The following is a 27,028-nucleotide window of genomic DNA, read 5'->3' on the forward strand; positions in this document are numbered from 1 at the left end:
CAAATGGCTCAACAGAATCATAACAGAAGCAGAAGAGGAGTCAACATCGTGGGAAGTTTGTGGATTTTGAGGCCCACAGGTCACGAGGCTGGGTGGAACCGAGATACCACTTCTACACACGGCAGTTGGATGTGTCTGGGGCTGCATGTGAATGCTCTGTGGTTGTATGCATGATACTCAAATGATATCAGCCTTTAGAATGATGTGTGTGGAAGAAGGGGGGACACTCCCACCAGCAAGGGTTGGAATGAACTAGAGGAGTCAGTCCTGAGGACCAAACTACAAGAAAACAGATCACCCTCAGTGTCTACAGAGAGGTAGCTACCATGTTTAAACCACAAGCATCCTCAGGGCCAACAGAGCAGCAACAGTCAGAATAGCTTGGAACAATCTATCTTCCCAAACTTGAATACAAACACTTCTCTGAGGGTCGCATTGGTGTAGTCATCAGGAGTATTTGTCTCTACAGGGTCTGTAGGAATCACCTGACTTGGCACATTTGGGGACTGCGGTGAACCTGCTGTAGTTGTAAAAGTGCATTCAAAGTTGGTGGCAAGATAGAATAAGAAACGTCCATGTGTGCAAGCCTCTAACTTGTTGCACAAGCACCTTGGAAATTAATCCTTAGCAGTAAAGGTTAAAGGGGAGACGCAACCAACAGGAGGACAGGAAATAAGAAGAGAACCAAGTCAGGCTTGGTGGCGCACTCCTGTAATCCCAGCAACTTCAGCAACTCGGGAGGCTGAGGCAGGAACAATGTAAGCCTCAGCAACTTAGTGAGGCCCTAGGCAACTCAGCCAGACTGTGTCTCAAAATAAAAAAATTAAAAGAGTGTGAGATATTTCTCAGCAGTAAAGTGCCCCATACTCCTCCACCCAAAAAAGAAGAGAACCAATCAAGAGATAGGAAAACAACCCATTCAGTTCTGTCCCTATCCACGTTTGAATGAAGATGGAAAATATAGGTGCAGCTAGGAGGAGAGGCAGAGGCAAGCAAACCCAGCTGCTGTGCCTTGCTGCCTGTGGATTACTGGTAAAATGACTGTGTTTGCTCTAAAGGAATCACTGTTGGAATCTATGGAGGCTCCCTCTAGAGTGTTTCAGGTCTGACTCCTGCTTTTTTTGTTTGTTTGTTTTGTCACCTATAATTCAGCATGTCTCTCAAAAACACATTCAAGTCCTGAAAATAAAATGCAGAACAAATGTAACCAAATGACATCATTCTTCTGAGTGACATCTGAGGGCACATGGATCCCATGACCCCATTAAACAGGGTTGTAACCTACTATTGTCCCTTCAGGGGCAAAACTGGAGGCACCCAGCACAGAGCATTGCTTCTGCTAGCAGGTATCAAACAAATATTTGTTGAATTAAGTATCTTATCTGCCTAGTTAATAGGTTAGAAGACTATCAGCCCTTTTATCAAAACTACCACCTTTATTTTCATTCAAACTCCTCTTAAAATTCAATTCCATTAAGGCTTTTTAAATGCATACTAGCAGCAAGGAATTTACTTAAATGAAAAAAGAAAAAAAAAAAAAAAGCAAAACTCGAAGCTCCCACCTGTGCAGCCATGACATGCTATTGTTCCAACCAGAGTATATTATTTAACTTGGATGACAAGCTCAGGGGGTAGAGACCCCATCTTTCAGAATACACAGCTCTGAGCTCACTGGGAGTTCTCGATAAATAACAGCAGTGAGAAATGCAGTGAAGGGACCTGTTTTCATTATTTATTTTTCCCATTCCAGATTTTTGGCAGCATATGTTTATCCCTTGCTTGATTTCCAAGGGGCAACTCTCTCTCAGGAGCTCCCCTGAAGATGGATAAGCAGCTCTGCGATTTTCCCTGCCCCTCCCCATTCCCATCCCAGCACAAGTAGAAACACAGGATGGAGCCAAAATGTGGATTCTGAGTGCATTCGGGATGCTGCTGGGTTTGGAAGGAAACCGAGTCCTCCAGGACCCAATAGGTAGATGCAGTCAAGAGAAATGTTTTGGTTCCACATGTCGACACAGCTGTCAGATGGCAAAGCTTGGACTTCCACCATTATTACCTGCTGTGGGCCTCTGAGTCGTCTTGTCATTAACCCCAGAGACTAAGTATACCTAAAGCTTGACACAAAGTAATATTTGGGGGTGGGGTGGGGTACTTTCAAGACTTTTGACAGAGAAATGAAGGCAAGGATTTTGCCAAACTTGAACCATTTGAGTATAAAGGTGTATAAAGAGAGCTATTAAATATTAAATGATAACATGTATAGCAAGACTAAGTCATTTAGGGAGCAATGTGTGCTATTTATATGTTTTTAAAAACTATTCCTATGATGAAGATGTTATGTGCCTGTCCCAGCTGACAGGCAGAAAGGAAGAAACAAGTGAGCGATCTAAGGAGTCTTCCTTCCTGGACACTGGGGCTAATATTTGATAAGATGTGCATTTGCAGAGAATCGGGTGGGTGGGGGTGTCCTTCTAGACACATATTAACACACCTTAGGGCCACTGCTCCCCTGTGCCCTGTTGGTAACAACAATTGCACCCGCACAACACATTTTCCAAGTGGAGACTTCTCTCTGACTCATTTTATACCCATACAATGGCAACACCTGTAGCCGTTAATTTCTGCTCTTTGATTTCTGTCCAGTTATAAAGGAGGCTCTCAGCAGGCTCCCCTCTCAGGAGCCATATGTGGAGTCGATGTGCCAGCAGCCTTGGAAGGGAAACGGCCTCCGGAGAAGTGCACAATGGCTCCATAATCCCCATCCACTGGACCCTCTTGAACTGCTGCTTTATTATCCAGTCAAAGAACTGCCAATCTCAAGATTCAAGCCGTGGCCGCCCTGGGAGCCCTGGGGAAACCTGCCTCGTTTGCCTGCTTCAGGCACAGCCCAGGGGTGGTGCCAATGAGCCCCGCAATGTAGTCCAGCAATCGGGAGCCCAGGGACTGCCCGTAGCACCCCAACACTTTCCCTTGCTCTCCCCTCCAGGGTGAGGCTTTTTACCCACAAAGCCACCTCCTGCCTCCCCAGTGTCTCCCGCAGCTGGAGACCACAGCAACCCTCAACCCAGCCACAGCCCCGCCCCCTTGCGCAGGGTCGTGCTGGGGGTGCTGTGAGCGGCTTTCTCAGGCTCGCATTTATTTACCCGGGTTGAACAGGCTCCCAACTCTTCAGACCTCATCGTCTGGGTTGCGGAAGGGGGCTGAGTGGGGGCACAAAGGCTGGGGTGTGGCAGCGAGCCCTTTAGGTTCAATGGCTTCTCTGCTGAGGGCACTGTTTGGTAACTGTATTGACCAAGAGAGTCAAACCCACATGCCTGCTGCGACTGCACAGCAGAGATGAGTCTGGGGAAGCAATTAGGGAAAGGGGGCTGCGTGGGGGAGACTCGGGCTCAAACAAGCGTCCACAATTGAGAGAAGGATAGCAGTGGGATGCAGTTAGTAGAGTTTGGAGCCCAACTCCAATCCTGCCCACCCCCTTTGTACACTCTCCCTCTGGGGACCCCAGGCTGTGCCTTAGAGTAGCCTGAGGTCTCAGGGAGTGTGCTCCTAAGACCTGATAAATGTCACCCGGATCTTTCCCTCCCCCGCTTTCCCGCGGTGCCTCGGCGGTGGCTCCCCGGCTGCATCGCTCCCAGCCTGGCCCCGGGAGCAGGACTTACGCAGTTGGGAAGGATCAACTCGAAGTCCCAGCTGCAGCTCTTGGCGCGCGCCTGGATCTCACTCATCCTGAAGAGGCAGAGCGCTGTGGTGGCGGGGGAGCGCCTCTCCTGGCCCTCTCCTGTGGCCGCGCTGAACACGCCCGCCCAGACGTCCAGGGCCTCCACCAGACTAGAGGAGAGGAGCAGCCGGCGGCCGTCGGGGTGCCCGTGGCCGCAGTCCAGGGCCGCCTGGCCCTGGAACAGCACCTCGGAGCTCTGCGCGATGCGCGCCATGCTGGGCCAGCCGGTGGCGGCGCCGCTCGTGTAGTTGTAGGGGTAGTAGGGGAAGTAGACGCTACCGTTCCAGAGAAAGGCATCCACGAAGTGCAGACTGCCCGCCCCCTCGCGCAGCTTGAGGCGGCCCATTTCCTCGGTGGCCAGGCTGCGCCCCTCGGTGTTCTTGAGCGCAATGGCTGTGGCGCGATCGGATGCTGCGGGGTTGCAGCGGTTGGCTGTCTCCGGCTCCGGCAGCACATAGGTGGCGGCCACCGCCAGGTACCAGCGGTTGCTGCTGTTTGCGCGATACACCACGCCGGCCGTCGAGCCCTGCGGGTGACAGGACACCACCTCGGTGCCGTTGCGCAGAGAGCTGCGGCTCAGGTTGCCCAGGGGCCTCACCTCGCAGGCGCCCCTGTCGAAGGTCCAGCCGGTGAGCAGCAGCCCTCCGGGGTCGGACTCCCCCTCGCGGTAGGGCAGCAGCAGCTTGCTGAAGCTGCTCCCGGGCCGGGGCCGCTCGGGGGGCGCCAACGAGACGGGCTCCGTGCAGTTGCCCGCTTGGTCCCGGTACAGGCGCGAGAGCCTGCGCTCCAGGCTGTAGTCCAGCTGGTCCAGGCAGCTGCCGCTCGCCACGAACACGCCGTCCTTCCGGCTCACCGCGATGGCTCCGATGGCTTGCTCCGACCGCCACACGGACTCCTCCGCGCCCCGGGCGGGCGCCGCCAGCACCAGCAGATAGGCGAGCAGGGGCAGCGGCGCTGCAGGGCGCAGGGGGCGCGGCGGCGCCTTCCTCCGGGAGACCTCCATGGGGCTGGGGGGGCCGCCCCCGGGCAGGGCGCGCGGCGGCGACCGCGGCTCAGGCGCGCGGCGACGGAGACGCGGGCGGCGGCGGTGGCGGCTCCTGCGCGCGCTCGGGCTCCCGCGGCCGCCCCATCCCCGTGGCTCGCCCGGAAAGGAGAGCGGGGAGGACGGCGCGCGGCGGGCTCGCTCCGGCAGCCTGTGCAGCGGCGGCGGCGGCGGCGGCAAGCCCTGCGCGCTCCGGCAACGCTTCCTCCTCGCCCTCCTTCTCCGGAGTTCCTCTGTGCAGCGCTGGCGCTCGCGGGGAGGCGCGGAGGGGAAGGGAGGGGACGGGCGGAGGGGAGCGAGGCGGGCGGGGAGGGCTGGAGAGGTTGGGTGCGCTTGTGCGTTTCACTTTCCCATTGTGAAAGTGGGATGCAACTGGCCCCCTTCCTCATCCTCTTCCCCTCCGCCCTCCGCCTCCTGCCCGCCCGCCCGCCCTCCCTCCACGCCCATCTCCCCTCCCCTCTTGATTCGGTGAGATAGGGAGGAGGGAGGTCTCGTAATTTGGGTTACTGTGTAGGTGGCCTCTTTCATCTATTCATAACAAAGCTGAGCCGCCCTGCCGCTGCCGCCGCGGCCGCCACCATCGCCCCTTGGCTCGCCCGGGGCTCCCAGGGCGCGCTAACCGCGCACGGAGCGGGCTCCCGCGCTCGTCCGCCTGCGGGGCTGCTCCAACGCCCGGGTTTTGTTTACGAGAGCAGCTGGGGGGATACGCCAGGCGCGGGGAGCAGGGAACCGGGACCTAGGGTCGAAGGGGTTGCGGCGGAGGCCCAGGGCTCGGACTAAGGGGAGGCTGCGAGGGCGGCTGACAGGTGTGGAACCGCGGGAGCGAGGCCCCGGGGAGGCGCGCGGCAGACACGGTCAAGCCAGTAGCTGGAGGGAACAAGGCGCCCCTGTGACAGGGGGTGGGTTTCCCCAGGGTCAGGGGAATGAGGTAGAGGGGGAAAGCAGGCGCCACACACTCTTTTTCTGGACAATCCCTGGGGCCAGGGCCTGAGCTCCCATATTTGAAAAGGTTCTCAAATCTCCCTTGGCAACGGAGTCCCAGGCTTTCAAACCTAGCACTTAGAAAGTTCTGCTCACTATCTAACCCTAATGATCACGACTAACATTTATTGAGCACTTATTGCGTGCTGGGCGCTGTTCTAAATGCACCATGTGGATTAAGACTCATTTAATATAACAACCGTATTAATTAGTGACTGTTATTGTTCCTACTTAGCAATGGAGGCGATTGATCATGGAGAGATTATGGAACTTGTCAGGCTCCTACTGCTAGTGAACATCAGAATCGAGATTTGAATCCATATCTAGTTCCAGATCCTCTAACACAAGCCTTGCTAGTCAAGTGCCACCTGTGGCCAATACAATAACCCTCCGACATCATTCTTTGCGGTGAGACTGGAAAGTTCCTCAAATCAAATGCAACAACGGATGTCATCCTACCCAGCCAACCGTCTAATTTTAGAGCCAGTTACTCTTGTGTCCCTAGAGGCTCTCCCTCTGACCCTGAAGTCTGGCCACCTCACCCAGGGAGCTACTATCAGCTGCGTTGCCCCCAAGCCACCAGCAATTTATGGAAAACAGCAAATCATTGTGCACAGGGAAGTAGGTTCATGATTTCTCAGAGGTCTTCCCAGAGGGTGCCCAAATACCCCCCAGCATCCTGAGGCAGCTGCCCTTACAGTCCGGCAGGTGGGGAAAGGGTTAGGAATTCTGTGGGTCCTCAGGACACCATCCGTGTTCCTTCCCAGGCTTTTCCCGTGGTCAGGGGCTCCAGGGAGAGCAACTGATTTTTGTTGCCTTTTATTCCTGCCCTCCAAGTCCCTGAGCTCTTCAAGGACTCTTTGAGAGGGAGGGAGAGGTCAGGAAGGGGAAAGGTTTCCTCAGAGGCCGAGTCTTGCGCAAGGAGGAGCTGTTGAAGGTTTGCATTTCTAGGACAAATACCTCAAGTTCTCTCCACTGCTAGTGGGCAAGATGCTTGGGTTTTTGCCCTAGAGGCCCGTTGAGGGCTTATATTAGGGCTGGGGGTGTTGCTCAGTGGTAGAGCACTTTCCCAGCGTGCATCAGTCCGCCCATTCAATCCCCAGCACCCCACCCCCCAAAAGGAAAAGATCACTTCATCAGTGGCTCTCAAATGCTGAATTTAGAGTGGTCGTCTTTCTGCTCATGAGCCTCTCGTTTGAGTTAGTGATCTAAGGTCATGCTGTTGGGGATGGTGGTTGGAGTGCTGGTGGAGGAAGAAGGTTCCCAGGTTAATCCCAGGAGATCTTAGGCAAGGCAAACCAGATGGTTTACCTGCTCCAAAACAATCAGGCCGTACTCCCCCATTCCCCACCTGCCTGGGATGTCTGAAGAATTTTTGCACTGCTGAAAACACAAAAGTGGATCTAGAAAACCTCTGCCTCAGCTCACAGACCCCTGAGCAGCTTAGTAGGGGATTTGTGTGCTGGTCTTTTGACAGTTGTCCCTGTGAGTGATGAACACAATCGGTTTTCCTGTCTTCATGGATGGGCTGTGGCAGTGTTGTTATGTGCTGAGAAGCAGCGTTCAGTTCCATTCTGGAGATAGTTTTACTTCACTGGTAACCAAGTCATTTCTCTAAGTCCCGTGGAGTTGGTACAATCAGTCGCAGACCATCTCGGGAGCTATTTGGATTAGACATACGCTATGGTGCGGCATTTTGATCACTACTCAATTCATTGCTGCCTCATTTTGAAAAAGAAACAACATCTTAAAAATACTACCAGCAAGAAGTAAAAATGGCTTTGATGGCTACAGTTTCTCCTCATTCTAAGAGACCATAAGCCCCACTCTTGCAAGCAGCCTTCTTTTTCCTTCCGTTTAATTGTATGCAGACTCCTACAGTGAAAGAAAATCAGAATCCGTGCTTACTTTTTGGCATGAAAAATGTAGGCAACTAGGAAGCCTGGAAATGCATTCTTTGCTGATTCTTCCTCATTTTGCACAAACACGGTTGCCCCTTCCCAATTTTCTTGTGTACTAAAGCTCCACCTTCAGGACACAAGTTCACATTTGAAAAGTGTGGGAAATCTGATCGACTGAAATAAATATTTAGGCATGTGCGTTCTATATCTCTTTGATCACTTTCCCTTGGACACTGCCATCTGGCCCGAGGGTGCATGTCCCATCAGTGATGAAGCTTCCCTCTTCAACTGGCCGAGCTCGTCTTGTTGGGTGTCACATCACATCTCAGAACTCCTTGTAACACAACTGGCTGAAACCCAAACAAAAGAAGATGGTGCAGATTTATCCTCCAGACAGAGGCCTGCTACCACGGAAACAGGCCGTGCAGACTGATTCGAGCAGTTTTATTTGCAGCGTTCACTAGATAGGCAAGTCTTCATAATGAGAAAATATCAACTCCCCCAGGCACCAAAGGCAATCTAGGTTAACCAGGCCATCCACAATCACACTCATTTCTGCTGGACAGGACTTTATAGATTCAGTGGTTTCCTGCTGAGACTCGAGACATTAAGAACTATTCTGGAAGCAATTGGTCACAATCACAAGATGGTTATCATTGGTGGTTCACTTTTCTGTTGGACTTTTTTTTTTTTTTAATCTGGCCATAGTCCTTAGGGCTGATTGGGCTGGCAAAGATTAAAACAAACAAACAAACAAACAAACAAAAACGAAGAATTTAGTTCTGATGGTCAACAAATTCTGTCTATACCTTGTCTATGTAGGTGCCACCCCCCCACCCCGCCCCGCCAGAGTTTGGGAAATACTACCCAATGGGTTGAAGTGTATCCATGTCATCCTAGGATTTAAGACAGGCCTCTCCCCTCCTCAGCTTTGTTCATATCTATGTGGCTTTCCACATTCAGGACCTTATCAAAGCTGATGAACCCCTTTTGGTGACTAGACAGTAAAAAGCAATGAGCCAGCCTCCTCTGTAGTCTGCTGAGGAGTAGATAGTTGAAAGGAGATAAGAGGAAGCATTGTTTAAAAAGTTTGAATTGATGCTGAGAGACAAGTTGGACACAGTTCAGTCTACATGAGAAGTCATTCCAATGCAACATGGAGATGTGACTGCAGGGACTCTGTGCCTCATCCTCTGTCCACTCAACATGGCCCCAGATGGTTATGGTGTCCTCATGATGGGTGATAGTGCCCTGGTGTCTTTGGTTAAATTGAGGAAGAGTCAGTGGTGGTCCTTCAGTCGGTGGAACTGGGTTCACCCCTGACACTCCAGGTGTCATCTTCCCCTACATCATGACTTGGAGGTTCCTGGACATTCACCAGCAGAGTTTCAATTACAGATGAGAGAATGCAATGGGACATACCTGAGAACAACTTTTTTTTTTCTTCAATATGAGGGATTGAATCCAGGGGCTTGAACCCAGGATTGAACCCACTGAGCTACATCCCCAGTGATACAGGGTCTCAGTAAATCACCCTGGCTGGGCTCAGACTTGGATCCTCCTACCTCAGCTTCCTGAGTCACTGGGATTATAGGTGTGCGCCACCACACCCGGCCTGGAAACAATCTTTATTTGAGATCCAACCAACGACTTTCCTTAAACTCCATTATAGACTTCACTCAGGTCTAGGAATTGATGAGCTCTTATCTAGGGGAAGAATATGAAATATCAGATTTTCCAGAGACTTCAGAGTCTAGGACATTACCCCAGCCCTCAGAACCCCACTTCTCAGGTGGTATCCTCAGTGTCGTGAAATCTCTCTTGACATTTACTAAAACCATTGGTGGTTAAGAATCTGAGACCGCTCCTGCTTGACAATAAAACCTGGTAAGTCATCAGGTCTCAGTGTTTTCCAGATGGGTTGGACCCCACCCTGCAGGAAGTAGGCAAACTCATCAGTTAATTACTTCTTCAGCTTTGGGGAATCTCTGTAACTTTCAAAAGATTGAAAAAAATCAATCTTTTCTCTGATTTTGATGAGATTCAAGTCTGTCCCTGTTTGTATTTTTCTTGCTTGAAACAAAAAGCCAAAAGGGCATTAAAGATTAGGCAGAAAATGCTGATCCATCTTTCATACACCATCATTCCCATGTCTCTGCTCAGCCATCACATCTCTGAGACTCCCCATCAGCGTAATCCTAGGGCCTGAGTCCCCTGATAACTGGCAGCTTGGCACAAACCCATTCAAAGAGACGAGCTGCCAGAAAGCAGGATTTTATATTAATAATAACTCAAACTCTTCAAATGAATAGCAGAAGATAAGATTAACAGGCAGATAACTCCACAGTCACTTGTACTTCCGCTTCCTTGAGATTCTGGTGGGGAGATGTTGAGCTGACAATAAGGTAGCTGGACTTTTGCAGCAAGCAGCCTGCCCAGCTGATGTGGCTTCTTACTCTAATGCCCTTGCCCTGCCTAGAAAATATACCCACCAAGGTGGGGAGTTCTGAGAGTGGACAGTTGCTATTGGCCAGCTTGGCTTGCAGTGCCAGGGTGAGGGCAGCCCCTCTCAACACCCACCCTGGATTGGCACTGAGAACAAGCTGATCCAAACAGCATCTTTTGCACTCACTCAGCCCTGTGCACAGACTCCAAAGCCCACGAAAGAGTGAGCCATTGACCTCACTTTTCTGTTCTTTTTTTTTAAAGCACTTTATTGAGGTATGATGAACATACAAATGTATAGAACTTCCTGAGTTTGCAGATAAGTATACATCTATGAACCCATCAGCACAATCTGTTCATCTCCATTGCTACTTGATCCTTCCTACTTCTCCCTTCTCCTCCATCAGTGCTGGATAATCTCTGTTTCTCCCTATGGACCATCTTTCTACTCTTCCCATCCTGCTCAAGCCCCTTCCAGAAAGTGTGACATTGGTGGACATCACCCTTGCCTTTTCCACTCAACCAAGGGAGCCTCCGTAGGAGATCCAGGGGCTCGTAGCTAGGAAGACCTTCAGACATTTGTTGCCCTGGTCCTCTCCCTGCTGGTCTCTACACGGGCCATGGCGTGCCCCTCTCAAAGGCCACAGGTCCTGTGGGCAGTCCTCTTTCACAGCTACAGCTTTAGCCTCTTCTGGGTTTAACCACCGCTCCCTCCATCTGCTCCTCATGCCATGGCTTTCAGGGGCTCCTGTGGTGCTACTCTTTGTAGGTCTCCAGCCGCCACTCCTCAGCCGTGGTCCCCCTCACCGATCTGTCTATTTGTCACTTATTTCCTGCCAGAAGCATAACAAACCAACCCACTTCCAAGAAGTGACCCAAGATGACATTAACGACTGGACATTTTGTTCCTCCATCATGAAAGCCTACCAGACAAAACGGAACTCCTTGAATCCCAGAGGCTTGGTGCTTCCAGATCTGGTCATGGAAAAAGATCCACTTTTTATTCCATGTGGCTTCTCCTAAACTAAATTCAACCCATGGATATGAACTCATGGAAACCCTACTGGGTAGGATTATTTTTTTCCCCCAGTTAAAACATAAAACTAAAAGAACGTTAAAAGTGAATGTGAACTGCTGGGGGCACAGGGTGCAGAAGGTGGTGGGGCGGGGGCTGGTTATGATCTCTAAAATACTGCTGAATGTTTGAAGTATATTTTCAAACAAGATTCAAAACCGAACAGGCTGCTTTTTCCTTTTTAGACATTTCTCCTTAAGTCTGAGCTCCAGTGGTCCCTTCAATAAAGTCTAGAAATTCCATTTATATTCGTTATTACCAAAACAGGATTATGAAGAGTTTGCCATTACTTCCTCACCTCCGGACCTCACCCCTTCCCACCCCCCACTAATATTTAAAAGATAAATTGGATATTCTTGGTTCCTTCATTGCTCCTGGGATACTTATGTAGTAGAAATAGAAACCATCTTAAGTTCTAAAGATGTTACTTTTTTAGAGGGCACTTTAGTTTTTACCGCGCTATGACTTCTGCGCTTTAATCATCTGAACCGGCCCATTTGAAACACGACTCCCTTCATTTATTGGACATTTTTAATGGTGATTAAATATTTACGCTATCAAAGGCCTTTTTTCCCCCATCATGAAAGCTGCAAATTTGGAACATTCAGGAGCTTTAATTCTGGGGAAAAGCACACTTACATTCATAGTCAGATAGTCAGGGGTGTATTTCCTAGTCTTTTTGATGTGGCGGGGTGACAGGATGGGGACAGTTGGGATGATGGTGAAAGGACAGATGGGCTCTCTGAGGGGTGGGATGCTGGTGAACTGGATTTCTTGCAGTCAGTACTGGGGTCCAAGCTGGGCTGAGGCCAATGAGCAGGACTGGGTTGAAGGAAGGTGTCCTGTGGTTATCCTGCAGGACCTCTGGAGGCTCACCCACCTGGGACCTACAACTCACAGACCTGGGCTGCCACATGCTTCCTTCCCAAGTAGATGAGGTGTGCATCCCCAGCCCTCACGATCCCTTATGTGCCTACCTGCTTCTACCTCAGTGATGTAACCTTGGGAAGTGCAATGTCATGGCTAAGCTCTCGGGCTCCAGAGTGGGCCACAGTGAAGTGTTAAACTTGCCCAAGGATACCAGGCCAAGGGGAGCAAGAGGGACAAACCCAGCCTACCCTCTGCTCACCAACCCCTGCACCCTGGCATGGGGCTGACTGTGCCCAAAGGAAGACGTGCTTTTTTCTTTGTACCAAGACTCTACAGGTCAGCCGTGGCCCTAGTCAGACCAGGTTCCAGATGCTGTGCCATCACTTGGTAACTGGGGAGCCCTGGGTTTTCTGAGCCAGCATGTATCTCATGGGGTTTGCATGCATATTCAGTGAAATATTATGTGAAAATACTTGATAAATAATAACATTTTTATTACCATTATTTGATACCAGGACTCTAATGCTAAGTCACTATATTAGTTAGAACTTCCCTAACGAAGTACTGGATTTGATGGCATAAAGACAGAAGTTTATTTCCTCCCACTTCTGTAGGCTACAGGTCCAAGATCATGCTGTAGGCAGGGTTAGTTTCTTTTGAGGGCTCTCTCCTCTTTCCTCTGTATTTTCTCGTGATATCGTTTATCTTTTTAGGTACAGGTCTTTTCAGCTAAACTCTCAGCCTCTGAACAGGCTTTGTGTTATTAAGAATTAAGGTCTTGAGATCATTTGATTAAGGATAGAAGGATATTCAAAAACATTGGCGGGGACTGGGCACAGTGGTGCATGCTTATAATCCCAGCGGCTTAGAAGGCTGAGGCAGGAGGATCGTGAGTTCAAGGCCAGCCTCAGCAATTTAGCAAGGACTTAAGCAATTTAGCAAGATCCTGTCTCTAAATAAAACATAAAAAGGACTGGGGATGTGGTTCAGTGGTTAAGTGCCCCTGGGTTTAATCCCTAGTACCAAAAACAAATGAACAACAATAACAACAACAACGAAAAAAAAAAAAAACCAAAAAACAAAACATTGCTGGCTATTTATGAATGAGTAATATTTTTTTTTTCTTTTGTGGTACTGGGGATCAAACCCAGGGCCTTATGCATGTGAGGCAAGCACTCTACCAAGGGAGCTATGTCCCTAGCCCTGTTTGTGAGTGAGAGTGACCAAACTAAACACAAAACCGAGACCACAAAACCTGGTTGATGAAAACATGTTTTATCTACTTCCAGAGAAACCCAGAGTTGACGACTCAAAGGTCTATAGGAGGGGGTGCAGTTAGCATGAAGTCACAGGAAGGGGGGGCCTCAAAGAAAAAGGAGTTAAAAGTATGGTAATGTCCTTGAGGCCAACATTCACCTGATCATTTTGTCACTAAATAGACTGAGTAGAAGCAACAAAACAGTCCATGCGACAGGTTGGATAGAGGGCCCTCTGGCTGGTAGGGAAGGTTCCCTGACCCCAGCACACGAAGCCTGAGATTTGGGCCATCAATTGATCCCACTGGAACAGACTCCAGTCCCACAACTGTCCCAGCTACATACTTGTTCAGCACCTAAGACTTATTCCCCTCTCTTGCTTCTAACCATCACTGTTGTTGAAAACAAGAAACACGCATTAAGAGACTTCCATCTGTAGGGCTAAGAGCTAGGGATATGATCTCTACCATCTTCCAGTGGGGTGTTCACATTTCTTTAACCAAGCCAGCCCTTTCAGCCTCCATTTCCTAGTATTTGCTGTACTCTTCACCTAAAATATCCTTCTCTACTTTGCAAACTCTTACTTATCTGTCAAGGCAGAGTTCAGAAGCTCCTTTATCCTGGGAATCTTTCTTGAAATTGTACCTGAAGCTCCCTACTAGACTATAAGCTTGTGAAAAAAAATAGGAGCCAAGGGCTAGCTTATTTTTTCTGGCCCCAGAACATAACAGGGCCTAGTGTGTAGCAAGAGTCCGTCCCCTCATCCCACGGTGATGATGAGTGTCTCTTCTATTCTAGGATCTGTTCCAGCACCATATTCAACCTTAACTGTTGAATTTGTTGAACCGAATGGATTCTTCCACTTGGTTATGAATTCCTTCCTCTGAACCCGAGTGGTACTTGTAATTTGCATCGTACTATGCAATCGCTGTGTGTGTGGCTCTTCTACTTCACTGTAATTTCTCAGAGGTCAGGGATGGTGTCTTACTCAGTTTATCTCTATAATTCCATTTTTATGAGGAAACAAAGTTTTTTGTGCCTCAAACTTTGTGCTCACTTGCTTGCTTCTTTTGCCAATACTTCTTGAGACCCCACCCTATGCCAGGTGTGTCGAGGGCTGAGGGCTGAGCAATGAGCAATGATGGTCCTGTCCTTGTGCAGCTTATTGGCCTTCCTCCGAGTAGTACTCAGTAGACACTGGTCGAACTGCATGGGGAAGACTGGAAATGCCTCAGAGGCAGATGACATTCTTTAAGGTACCCATGGCTCCAAATGCAATGACTTGGCATGTGCACAATACATATTTATGATTTCATGAGTTGATTATCTTTGCAGAGAAGAGAATAGAAAGGGAAAAAAGCAACAGTCACACACACACACACACACACACATACAAAGTATTGACAATATGGAGGAAACAACATCTGAATGCAAGTCTGAGCATTGCATTTGGATTATTTGTTAATACAGCACCTTTCAAACTTTGTTTGAAAATGGCTTTGTGTTGAAAAAGGAAGAGTCTTATACTGTAATTATATTAGACAAGCTTATAATAATTATAATAATTATCAACTGAGTGCCAATAATACTTTAAGAACTCCGCTGAGCATAAAGATCACACTAGTGTCTAACAGGTATTTAAAATTAAGCTCTTTAAAATTGGAAGGGCACAGATTCAGAATTTTCTATTTTATAATGAGCAAAGATTCTGACAAATAATTATCTTCCTTTTCCTGGTAGAAACTTACGTTTATAATAAAAACTTTCGCCAAGATGGTTGGTGGGTCCCTTCTAAGTCCACTGAAAATTTTAGTGATTTATTTGCTTTGATATACCTTGAAGGATATTCTCTCACCTGTTTGAAAAATAGGACAACCTGCCAGGTCTCTGAGCCCTTACAGAGTGGAGGACATACATACCCAACAGACAAGCAAGTTTTCTTGTGTGCAGGTAGCCCAATCTTTGATGCACACTAGGACTCCCCCTAGTGGATGTAAAAGGTACTTGTGAGAAAAAGCATACTACCTGAAGGGAGTTGGTGGCTACCATGGTTTACAAGGCTTCATTCCTCCCTAGCATCTGTTCCTGAAAGTTGGAAGTATGTCACCAATTAATAAAGGTTTGATTAGCACTCCTTTTTTCTATCTGGCATCCATAGTAATTACAGTGTCTCCCTGCAGGCTTGCAAATGCAGCATGAAATTACAGTCAGCCTTAGAACACAGCAATAAAACGAACGCTCTTTAAAACAACACCACTCAATTTCCGTAAGACACTCCCCAAATCACATTCTCATCTGTAACTATTTTGTTCCAAATGGATGTGGTACTGTCATCCAAATCATGAAAAAGATTGGCTCTTTTTAGAGAATCTATTAATATCTATGTCAGTGGTGGTCAGCTACTGAAAAAAAAAATGTGCCTTTGTATATTGTCCAAATCAGATTTCTGGGTGTTAGTCTTTTGTCATGTCTTTTGACAGATTCCCATTACTTACCACATTTAGTGTCTGTGAGTTCATTCCACACACACTTGTTGCTCATAGGAGCAGTACTAGGTGCTAGATGGTGGGGGACAGAGGAAACGAAATGAATCAGACACACATCTTGGCTTCTGAAAAGCTGATAATTGATTCTGACATGTCAACTTTCTGTCTCCCTTCCTCCTCCTGTTTTCAAAAATGTTGATGTTTAGGCGACCATGGTAACTATGTTTCTCTGCCCAGAAAGCTTTACTGTCTCTATTCTTCTGCTAATAGAACCTGTACCCCTCCTCCCAACCAGATGTGGGCACATGACCTAGGTCTGGCCAATCCAAGTGCCCCACATCTGCTAACGGTGTTTGGCTTAAGTATAGGTCATGTGATCCAGCAAAGCCAATCAGGATGCTTTTTCCAGGGATTGTCATATGGGTGGTGTTACCAGGGTGGCTTATCTGGGGCTGCCAGTGACTGTTCTCTGCCTAGTAGAAAAGTTCTCTCTAAAGTAGGCAACAATGAGGCCAGTGCTTAACACAGAACCAAAAGAGACAGACAGACAGATACACTATACACACAGAGTCTAAGGCCACAGGGACTAAGTCCTAGTCCCAGTCTTTTGACTTGAGCCCCTCACTCTGTTTTTGACACCCTCTTATTGCTGCTGTATTCTCCCTGGCCAATGCCAACAATGCCCAGGGATTCCACCATTGATTGCCTGCTGATGTCTCTGAAGTCCTTCCAGCAGTGATGTCGGGACTGGATCTGTATGTCTAAATGTCTGCTGGTCATCTCTCTGGGACATTCCCATTCACTTCAAAGCAATGTTCTTCCACCCCTTCCCATGTGTTCCAGTCTCCTTGGATGACACTATAAGCCAGAAGGTTCAAACCACCCTGGACACTTCCCTTGCTCCTGATGTCTTATCACCAAGAAGCCCACAGATTTGTAGCTTGGGCTTGTTTTCTCACATCCCAGATCTCATTCTCACTCCCTAGTCCAGCCTCTCTTTATTTTATAACTAGGCTGTTTGAGGTGAGACTGGTAATTCTTGCCCCAAGGTTCACTGACCGTCTTCTCCAATCTAGGATTTGCGCTGACCTTTCATTCTCTTCTAAAATGGACACCAGATCAGATGATTTCCTGTTAAAAATCCTTCAATGATGTCCCATTGTTTCCCAACTTTCTTATGTTATGACTCCATCATGGTCCCACTCTGAATAATGACACTCTCCTGCACCCAGACGGAGCCACTAACTGTTGGAGGTGACCAGCCTGGGGGTCTCAGTCTGCCAAGCTGAGCCCCGCAGCCCCAGGGTGGAGAGGGCAGGGCAGTATTTCATCACACCAGATGGCACACTGGTTGGGAAGCTCTGGCTTAGCACACAGAGCTCACACTCCTTAGCTTGATATCTAACATCCCCGCTGGGCTACCTTTGCAACGTAGTGGTTTCCTTCTTTCATGTCTGCATGCAAATGAGCTCTGGGTTGAGCAAGTTGGAGAGTAGCTACATGGGGTCAGCAAACCCGAACCCTGAGGAATCTATTGGCATAGATTGATACCCCTGGGGACTCTGGCTACTTAGTTCTGTCCTAAGAAGGTCAATGATGGGTTTCTATGGAAAAATCACAAAGAAAACGAGATAAAGAGAGTTTGCTTTTTTATTGCTCAGACCTTCCTTAATAGAGCAGGGCAGTAGGAGCTGGAAGGTATACTTAACCAAAGGCATACAGGACATTTGCATTATCTTGGGATCTAGTGACAGAGAGAGGCACTGAGTCAGAGAGGACTTTCTCCCTGTCTTTACATCACAGGGGACATTCAGAGAAAGATAGGGGCTGCATTCTCAAAGATGTTTCCCTGGGAACATCCTAAACTGACTGGAGAGATTGAGGGAGGAAGGCGTGGGGTCTTAAAGTTATGCTTGGGGATAATCAACCAGTAAAACTCGGGGCTATCGATTGGTACCACCCCATTGGTTCTCACTAGAGGGAACTGTGAAAAATAGCTTAAGAAGCAACATGGGTCAATTATGATACATTTGGCAACAAGGAAATCTAAGCATTTATAGCATAGGCAAGTAGGGGTTAAGTTTCTTTCTTCCACAAGGAGGAGGCCAGTTGCTAGTGTTGGTTGCTATTCAGTGTTACTATCCAAGAGCCCTGCAGGCTCCGATTATCTTTCTGCTGTCGCAAGATAGCTGCCACAGCTGCAAACATCATATTACTTTTCGAGACAAGATGGGGAAGACTTTCTCCTACCAAGACTGTCTTTTCATGTCCAAAAGGAAAACTTGTGCAGACTACCCTTATATCTCATTGAAGAGAACATGGTCAGATGCCTCCATAGCAAATAAAGGGAAAAGGAATGACCGTTATTGGCTTATGACTGGCTCATGAGCCTAGGTCTGGGTGAGGAGCTTGATTTTCTTGGTATCAGTCCAGATGCCAAAGTAGGGTTTAGTTATCAGGGAAGGAAGGCAGGGAAGAAAGGATTAATGTGTGCATAAAGAGCTCTATGTACTGCTCCAACTCCCCCCCCCCCCCCCGCATTACTGGGGATTAAACTCAGGGGCACTCTACCACACTGACATATCCTTGACCTTTTCTATTTTGTGATAGGGCCTCACTAAGATGCTGAGGCTGGTCTCAAACTTGCAATCCTCCTGCCTCAGCCTCCCAAGTCACTGGGACAACAGGTGTGCACCACTGTACCCAGCTACTTCTCCAATTCTTAAAGATTTGTGGCTTTCTGATTCTAGAAGGTCTCTACCTCCCTCTTGCCATTGGCTGAGTTCTATCCATCCTTGGAATTCCCCTGTGGCATCTTCTCTGACCTGCATTCTCCAGAACCGGCCAACCCTTCCTTGGAGTCACCAGCATGTCTGGTCACATTCCTGTCTTTGCCCTCATTCTCTTCCATGGCTGTATTTATTTGGTATCCCTATGCCCTGGAATGCTTGGAAGGAAGTGGTTACATTATATTCATCTTTGTGTCTACTGTCAGGCAGGCTTGGCACATAGTAAGTGTTCAGTGTTTGTGGAAGAGATGTTACATAAACAAATCCAAGATAGAAAATGATCATGTTTGCTCCCGCATCTTTAAGCATGAAGGCCTCTAAATATGCCCGGTAGACAGCTATTCAGTCCAGCCACACCTGTTTACAGAGGATCCATTGTCTGCCAAGCACCAGGGGCAACAAAAGAGAAGGATAATATGGTTCCGTGGGATGAACGTTTGCACTGCGAAGATAACTAACAATACAAAATAGCATCTGATAAGTGTCTCATTAGAGTTCCAGGAGTGCAGTGACAGGGAGGAGACAGAAGACACAGGGACACGGATGGAATGGTAATTAAAAGCCACAGGTAGCCCAAATCTTAATTTAATCAACACGTTCAACCTCCGCCCATCGCCGACTTCTTCAGGGATAGAGGAAAAAAATGATCAGATTGGAATGTCATTTCCTCGGGTGCCCTGCCTATCTGTCAGTGCACCTGTGACCTAGTCGTAGAAGAGGGAAAACCAGGGAGAAAAAGGGACCTTGATAATTCATAGCTTAGTCAGCTCCCAAAGAGCTGAAAGCTGATGCCATCCTAACCAGCCATTTGAAGATCAAATGATTCCATATTTCACAACTGGACTGGGGTGGAGGTTCTTGTTCAGGTGTGTTATTGGAGAAGATGTAACTAAAACCAAGGGGAAGGCGCTGAAAGGCACTAAGTGGGTACAGTTTTAGGCCCTTCCGTGCATCCAGCTACGCGTTTGCCCTGGGATGATACTGAAAGTTTCCAAAACAATGGGGACACACCAAGGGCCTCCGGTGGGGGAACTTAACATGGGAAGGAGGGACTGTGACAGTCTGCAGCTATTTATGAACTCTCCACAGGATGTTTCAAAATGCATAAAATAGAATATATAAGATTGAAAAGGAAGACCACTAGGTTGGAGAGTAACTACAGAAGAGGTTTTTTGAAAATGACCACACTTCCTCAGTGACTCCTTCAGTATCTGTGATCTCTTCTGACAAAAAGTCACAGGTGTCGCTATTACCATTCCAGATTATTGCCTGCATTTCCCGTTGAAGGATATGTTCAATTTCAATTAATGGTAAGAGAAAATAAAGATGTGTTTTACCATCCAAGTTCACAGAGCCGGGTTGACAGCTGCTGTTCTGAGGTCCCTCTAGCACACGGCGACCAGGTTGAGAAGCAGGTCGGCCTGTGCTTCCTGGCCCTCAACGGGCCCAGGTCCAGGATATCCTGTCCCGCCTACTCAAGTATGTCACAGCTTACCTTCTGCTCCTTGAAAAAAATATCTTAGGAAACAGGTTCAACAACAGGAAGAGAGAAAGAGCCCCATCAGGCTGAGGGTCTGATAAGACCTTTCCTAGGTTCTTTCCCATGAACCCTCCGTGTCCTGCGCTTCTCTAATCTGGTCATACTGTGTCTTCTGCGTTAGAAGAGGCTGATCTTTGACATCCTCTTGGGGTGTTGCTGCCTCATAAGATGCAAATATTTCATAGAGAAGAAATGATTCAAGATGAGGAAATTCAAACTCCCCACCTGGGAAGCTGTCAGCTCATTGCCCGTAGTCGCTCTCTAGAAATAGACAAGAGACACAGTGAGGCTTTTCAGAAAGGAGAATTTTATTCCCATTAAAATCCAAATAAGAAACTCCTGTAAATTTTTATTTTAAAAACAAACAGATACAAAATTGTAATCATAAGTGACAGGGCCAGTTGCTCAGGGGGCGTGATCTATAGTTCCCCATCCTATTTACTGTAGTTCTTACCTAAGTGAGAAGTCGGGCGGGGGGGGGGGGGGGGGGTCCCCGCACTGTTGGGAAGGCAGATCAGTATTTTATTGTTGCAAGAACTGAGTTCCCTGTCAACTTAGAAATAAGCATGCCAGGCACTAATTCCCCTTCAACAATTATGGTACTGTATTCAGTGTGTCTTTAAAGATTAGCTTCCACACCTGGACATGTTTTTAAAAAAAGTATAAAATCTATTTGACAATAGAAAAAACATCTACATCTAAATGCTAAGTAATTAGAAATGTACCAGGTTATTTTTGGAAAAAAAATGTCTCAAATTAGATTCATAAGAGCAACAAATTCCAAAATATGGAGTTGTCACAGCTTCATATTAAAAGGCTTTTGACCGGTGACACTCATTTAGAAAACAAAAGAATAAAATTCAGAACACACCTTCTGGGTAGTTTTCCACTTGACTGTAAATCATATTTTTCTCAATCAGCATTTGCTTACTTGACTGTCAATCAAATTTTCCAAAATATATCCTTGTATTTCAATTCTTGGATGAGCATAGCACCTGTCCTGTTCTATGACATCTATTCCTGTGTTTTTTTTCTCTCTTGATTTGGAATTTCTGGAACAGGTCTTGGCATCTCCAGGGTCATGCTGGGCAATTACTAGGTTCTCAATAAACTAAATGAAATGGAATTCAAAGAAGTGTTGCTGGCTAGGGAAGATACAACAAATGACTTTTTTTTTCTATTAAAACTGATCAGCAGTGTTCAAAGTTTTTCACCAGTAATATGAAAAGTAAATTGAAAAGAAAAACAGGGCTGGGGTTGTGGCTCAGTGGTAGAGCGCTCGCCTCGCAAGTGAGAGACCCTGGATTCAATCCTCAGCAGCACATAAAAAAATAAAGATATTGTGTCCATGTATAACTAAAAAAAAATTTTAAAAATAAGGCTTTAAACTTTGTAAATTACATAGAAGAGTCTAGGAAAAAGGTCTAAATGGGCAATGGAAAGATGAGAAGTTAAGAAAATCAAGTCTTCCAGAAACCTGAAGATGCTCAAGGTGCTGTTGATGCATAAATCACAAAATTTAATATGATAGTGACCTTCAATGCATATTGACTTGTGCAGTTTCCTCATCTGTAAAATGGAGGCAAGAGCAGCCCCTCTGTCTTGGGTGGTTGTGGGAACTACATGCATGAGCCCTCTCGACACACTGAATGAAGCCCCTGGTGACAGCGGGAGTCAGTCACCGTGGATGTCACACAGGGTGCTCAGGGCTTCTCACGTAGCTAGTGTGAATAACAGAGGAAGCAGGGGGAAGGGGCAGGAGGTAGAAACTCCCATCCTAGAGTTTTCAGTTCACAGCCTTTGCATGTCTTTCTGCTGCAGGGGACAAGTGTCCCCAGCTCTTCCTGAGGCAGGCTTCCTCTCATCTCATAGGTCTCAGCTTCCACACCTTGCTCAGATGCACCTTCCCAACTCCCACAGAATGGCTTCCCATGTTCTTCCCTCTTTGGCACGGTACTCTTTACCCTTAGAGCATTTAATACTGTGCATACCACCATATGCAATTGTCTGCTCAGCTCAGGAGTATCTCCACCATGGGACTGTTCCCTCCAAAGAGGCAAGAATGGGTTGTGTTCGCTGATTAGCTTCAAGTCCTAGCAAAGTGTCCGGCACATACCACGTGCTCCGTGAACAAAAGGGTACCTCTTATCATCTATGGAATGAAGCAGTGTACAGAGGTTCCCGTTATAGACAAGGTTACTTCCAGCCAGCTTGGCAGCCACATGGTCCACAAGTCACTTGCCTTTCAAAAGCCCACCAGCATTTTGAAAAGTGGCCCTGTCCCCTCACACTGGACTCTAACTGTATGTCTCTGAAGATTCTTCTAGAATCCCAGGGTTTGTGTGTTTTACCTTCAGAGTCTTTTAAAACAGCCTTGTATCTCCACAGACTTCCTCTTTTTGATCAGGCTTACAAAGAAGGGGAGAGCAATGGAGGGGGGAAGTTACCCTGAGAACAGCTGGGGTGTGAAGAGAGGGGGAAAAGAGAAAGCTGAGAGTTCATCATGCTTCTACTAAGTCTTCTTTTTGAGACTTCCTGGGGAGGCAGGAAGTACATCCTTAGGTCTCAAAGTTTGGGGGGTAATCAATAGTACCCTAACATCCTCAGGGGGTTTGGACACTCAGGGTAAGATGAAGGAGTGGCCTGTGTGTTTAAAGTTCAAGGCCAGGGGTGGAGGACAAAGTAGTCCCAGAGCAGATCTCCTGGGGTTGGTTAGAAGGGGCACAAGCTGAGCTGAGGCAGGAGGACAAGGAGCAAGAGGAGGTCAAGTTCTGTTCTTTCAGAAAAAACTTGCATTTACAGTAGGTGGGTGTGTGGCAGCAGTCAGGTCCCAAGATGTTCCCAGCTGGGGCCTGCCTGCTGGTCAGCAGCTCCCTCCTACCCTGATGCATAAGCTCTCATGCTGAAAATTCACAAAAGTAGGGCAGGCGTCTCCTATCTTTCTATCTTATGGAACAGGAGACAGGCTGGTGGTGGGGGGGCTAGGAAACAGGCTGGGAGGGGGGCAGCGCGTGGGAAAAACTAGACAGCTTGCTTGACTTTTCTGTGATCGGCAGCAGAACACATGGAGCCAGCTCTGGAAGGGGAGAGGCTTCTGGGAAGGGCAAGCCTTGCTGTGGCTCACTCTGTCCTCACTCCGGCAGGAGGAGACTTTTCTCCAGGCCAGAAAGGACCAGGGAAGAGATGAGTGGGCAGGAACAACAACAAAAAAAAAACTGCCTGCAGCTAACCCAAATTGTACCTGTGTCTAAATTACAAAAGGACATGGCCACTCCTTCTTCAAGACACTTTGCTTGCACGTGTTGGAAAAGAATTGTTATAACTTTTTTGGGAGTAAGACACATTGCTGCTATCAGCCCAAACTGTCATCACAAATACTACAAATCAGTTGTTCAGATGTGGTGTCTTTGTGCAATGCTCAACTTGCACAACTGTATTGGGTGGCCCTTTCAGAAATCCAAAGTTGTAATGTGCTTTAATGGCATCCAACCTGTGGCCTATCAGCAAGATGAAGAAGTGATTTCTGGGGTCCCTTTCAGGCAGTGTCTTTATTCATAAAGAATTTCCACTGGAGCTCTTGGTGGGGATTGTGATTTTTCATAGTTTGGTCACTCAAATGCATGTTAATATTTGTGACCAGCTCCCCAGAGGCACCCATCCATCTCTTAGGACAATGCTCTGGGCAGTGTTTTTAAACATTTGGTTAAAATGTAGATGACTTAGCCCCAACCCAAATTGGCTGGGATAGGATTCTTATGTCTATTTGAGATAGTAATTTTGGAGGAACAAAAGTCTGAGATTGTCTAAAGGGAAGAAATTTGAATTTGCTTCATAACAAGCCTGAAATAGTTGTATCAGAGTCATCAAAAGCTTAACTTCCTCGCTCCAGTATCCTTATCAATCCTTTGCAAAAATCACGATACTTAATGCATTTATTTTTCTGCCGTGGCCAATTTGAGATGCACTGAATGGATGAAATGTAATTAACAGAAATGAAACAGATCTGTATGTCAGAGAGGCAAAACCATTAAGCTTCAAAAGAAAGACTTAGCAGCATCTTGGTGTATTTGTGTAACTCTAACTTGTAGATGACCAGTTCTCCTTAGCAGCCAAATTCTGAGCCTTTAACTAGCATGGGTATGTGTGTATGTGTGTGTGTGTGTGTGTGTGTGTTGCTTGAAATTAAATGTTCCTACATCACATGGCTTTGGGGACCTCCAGTTCCAGCTCTGAGATAACTGTATGTACTTCTACCTCCTGATCATGACTGGGGCCTTCTAAGCCCACAGACCTCGAACAGATCAGACTGAAATGAATATCTTAAAATTCCTGGGGGATCTGACCAGTTATTTTGGAAATAAATCTAGCTGCCTGCACGCAAGCTTCCATTTGTCCAGAATTACCTAGCTCCTGGAAGCTGCCCACACCATTACACTTGAGTTAAACTATTTTGAGCTCCACCCACACGCTACCCATTTTTAGCACGGTGGGACGGAGGCAAGCAGACCATGTGCACCCATGTGGAAATGTCACCCAGTGACTGAATCCTGCTCGCAGGTGGGGCCCTGCTGATGGTCACCGCTCCCTCCTGCTGTAAACACAACAGTTACTTTTCTAAATTCTTTCACAAAGGCTCTCAGGCTGAACGCTCTCAGAAGTTGGCGGGCATCTCGTCTCTCTCCCCTTTATGGAGAGGGAAGCAGGATGAGGGAGGCCAGAGTGTGGGGAAGTCAGGAACCAGAGGTGGGTGGGTCTCTTGATTCCTGGTCCAAGGTTCTGTGCGCCTCAACATCTTCCGCGTGGAATTCTCTGGGGGAGCTTTTAAAGGTTGCAGATGTCCAGACCCAACTGCAGCTTCTCAAAGGATGGAAACCAGAATATGTAAAGAAGTCCCAATGATTTGAGTCTCAAGGACCCTCAGCTTCATGGAGGACTCAGAAAAAAATAAGATGAGAGTGGATTCAATGGAGGCAGAAGGGAAGCCTGGCGGGTTCGATTCCTGGAGAGCACTGGAGGGCCACCTGCGCACCATAGAAGAGAGTACCTCTGTGTGTGCACAGCGCAGCGCGCTGTTGGGAGGGGATAGACGCAGTAAAGAGAGCTTTGGAAGGCAGATGCCACCTAAATTCACCAGACTCACTGCAGCTTCTACAACACCAGAGAGTGAAATGATACCCGGCATATTCAAAATGGCTCTTTGCAGGTCTGAAAGTCCAGAGCCTCATTTACATCATGGTCCATCTGTTGGGGTGATGGTGGCCCCTCTCTTCTGTCATTTTCCCTTTCTAATCAGGGCTGTTTCAAATACTCTATTGGTGAGGAGTCAGCAGTCAGGGCACCTGGTTTTTGTCCCAGCTCTGCCATTATCTGTGATGTGATTCTATTAGCTAAACCAAACTTTGGTTTTCTCCATCTTTGAAATGGGACTGTAATTCTTGCTCTGTTTGCTCTTCATGCAGGGCGCACTGTGTGGCTCTATCTATGCACACACACAAGTGGCGTATGGTGCCCTATTACCCTAACTAGGAATGGCACTATTGGACTCGTTACTTCCAAATGGCTTTTCTGAATTAGTTTCTGAGTTCCAAGTATCATTAAATACCTTCCCCCCCCCACCCCCCGCCCCCATGGTGTCCTAATCTTTTAACCATTCCTGCTGAAATAATGGTAGAGAAGCATCCCCTGCCCCTCCTCCCTAACCACCCAAACCAGCACACTCTGGAGAGTTAAGAAGGGAGAGTGAATCAGGGGACTCCGGCCAAGAGGAGAGATTGGGAGGAGGAGCCTGGGAGTAGATCAGTTTCAGAATGAGGAGAAGGTCTTGAGGGATAGGCAGAGAGGCCAGGCCTGTGCAGTCCAGCACCATTGGCCACCTGGAGCCACTTAAATTAGTTAAAATGAAATACAATGTACAATTCAGTTCCTGGTCACACCAGTCACATTTCAAATGCTCACTACCCACATAGTGCAAATGGCTGCCATATTGGTCAATGATGAAAGAGAACGTTGCTATCATTGTAGAAAGTTCTTCTGGACAGGCTGCTCTAGATCTTCTTAGGGAGGGACAGGGTGCTTTCCCATGACATATCCACATTTCAGCCAGAGGGCAGCCCTGTGACACCTGTGCACCTGCAGGCCAGATGAGCTAGGCTGCTTCACCAAGGACTCTCAGCTGCTGTCCATCACTGCCCACCCCCCACCGACTCAGCCCAGAGGGAGACTAGGAATCATCCTGGGAGTCACTCTCCAGGAAAAGCTTGAGTATGAAAGCTCAGAAAGAGACTTACAGCAGCAGATAGGCTGGTGATTTCCCCCAGGGACCCTTGAGTCAGCCAGGGTCAAATGGAAAACTGTTAAAATGAAGGGAGCTTTAAGTCCACGGGAGCTTGCTTTCTTGTCTTTGTCCTTGGGGACACTGGCTGACCTCGCCAGCTGCTGTCACGCCTGAATCTCTAAGGACTTGCTTATTCAGACTGGGTGGGAAGAGAAGCATCAGGGTCTCCAAGGTCAGAGGTGGGCAAGACCTTGGAGCCCATCAAGTCCTGCCCCTTCTTGGGAAGTGACTGGACCGAGTTGGTTATTTACTACACTTAGGTCTTTCTTGGAAGGTAGCATCGGCCAGTAGAGAGCTTCAGAGGGTGAGGGTTCTCCTTCCCCAAACCTCAGGTCCTTAGGAGCCAAGTTCTGCTACAGTTGCAGGTCTAGATTCATAGCGTAGCTATACAGGTGGACGCTAGCCTCTGCCCACCTGGACAGAAGGTCTCTAGGGGCAGGTTTCTGTGTCTCCACCGGCATCATGAATTAGAATCCTCTAAGCCAATGACCAGAAACTGTGGAACAACCAAGCATCAGGTGCTGTCCCCAGGGCATGGGTGTTAGGGAGGCTTGATTCTTATCATATTTATCCTGGGTTCGTCTGTGTGTG

At 47.8% G+C, this 27,028-nt stretch overlaps 1 protein-coding gene across 1 annotated transcript in view; it reads right to left on the reverse strand.

The window, feature by feature from the left end:
* Plxnc1 (plexin C1) overlaps nucleotides 1-4,721 on the reverse strand; it is a 145,024-nt gene extending 140,303 nt beyond the window's left edge. Inside the window, exon 1 of the mRNA XM_027953425.2 lies at nucleotides 3,660-4,721. Coding sequence (XP_027809226.2) covers nucleotides 3,660-4,721 — 1,062 coding nt within the window. The remainder of the gene's footprint in view (nucleotides 1-3,659) is intronic.
* Nucleotides 4,722-27,028: the final 22,307 nt, after the last annotated feature.

Source organism: Marmota flaviventris, chromosome 3 (genome assembly GCF_047511675.1).
Source record: "Marmota flaviventris isolate mMarFla1 chromosome 3, mMarFla1.hap1, whole genome shotgun sequence".
NCBI classification, from domain to species: Eukaryota; Metazoa; Chordata; class Mammalia; order Rodentia; family Sciuridae; genus Marmota; species Marmota flaviventris.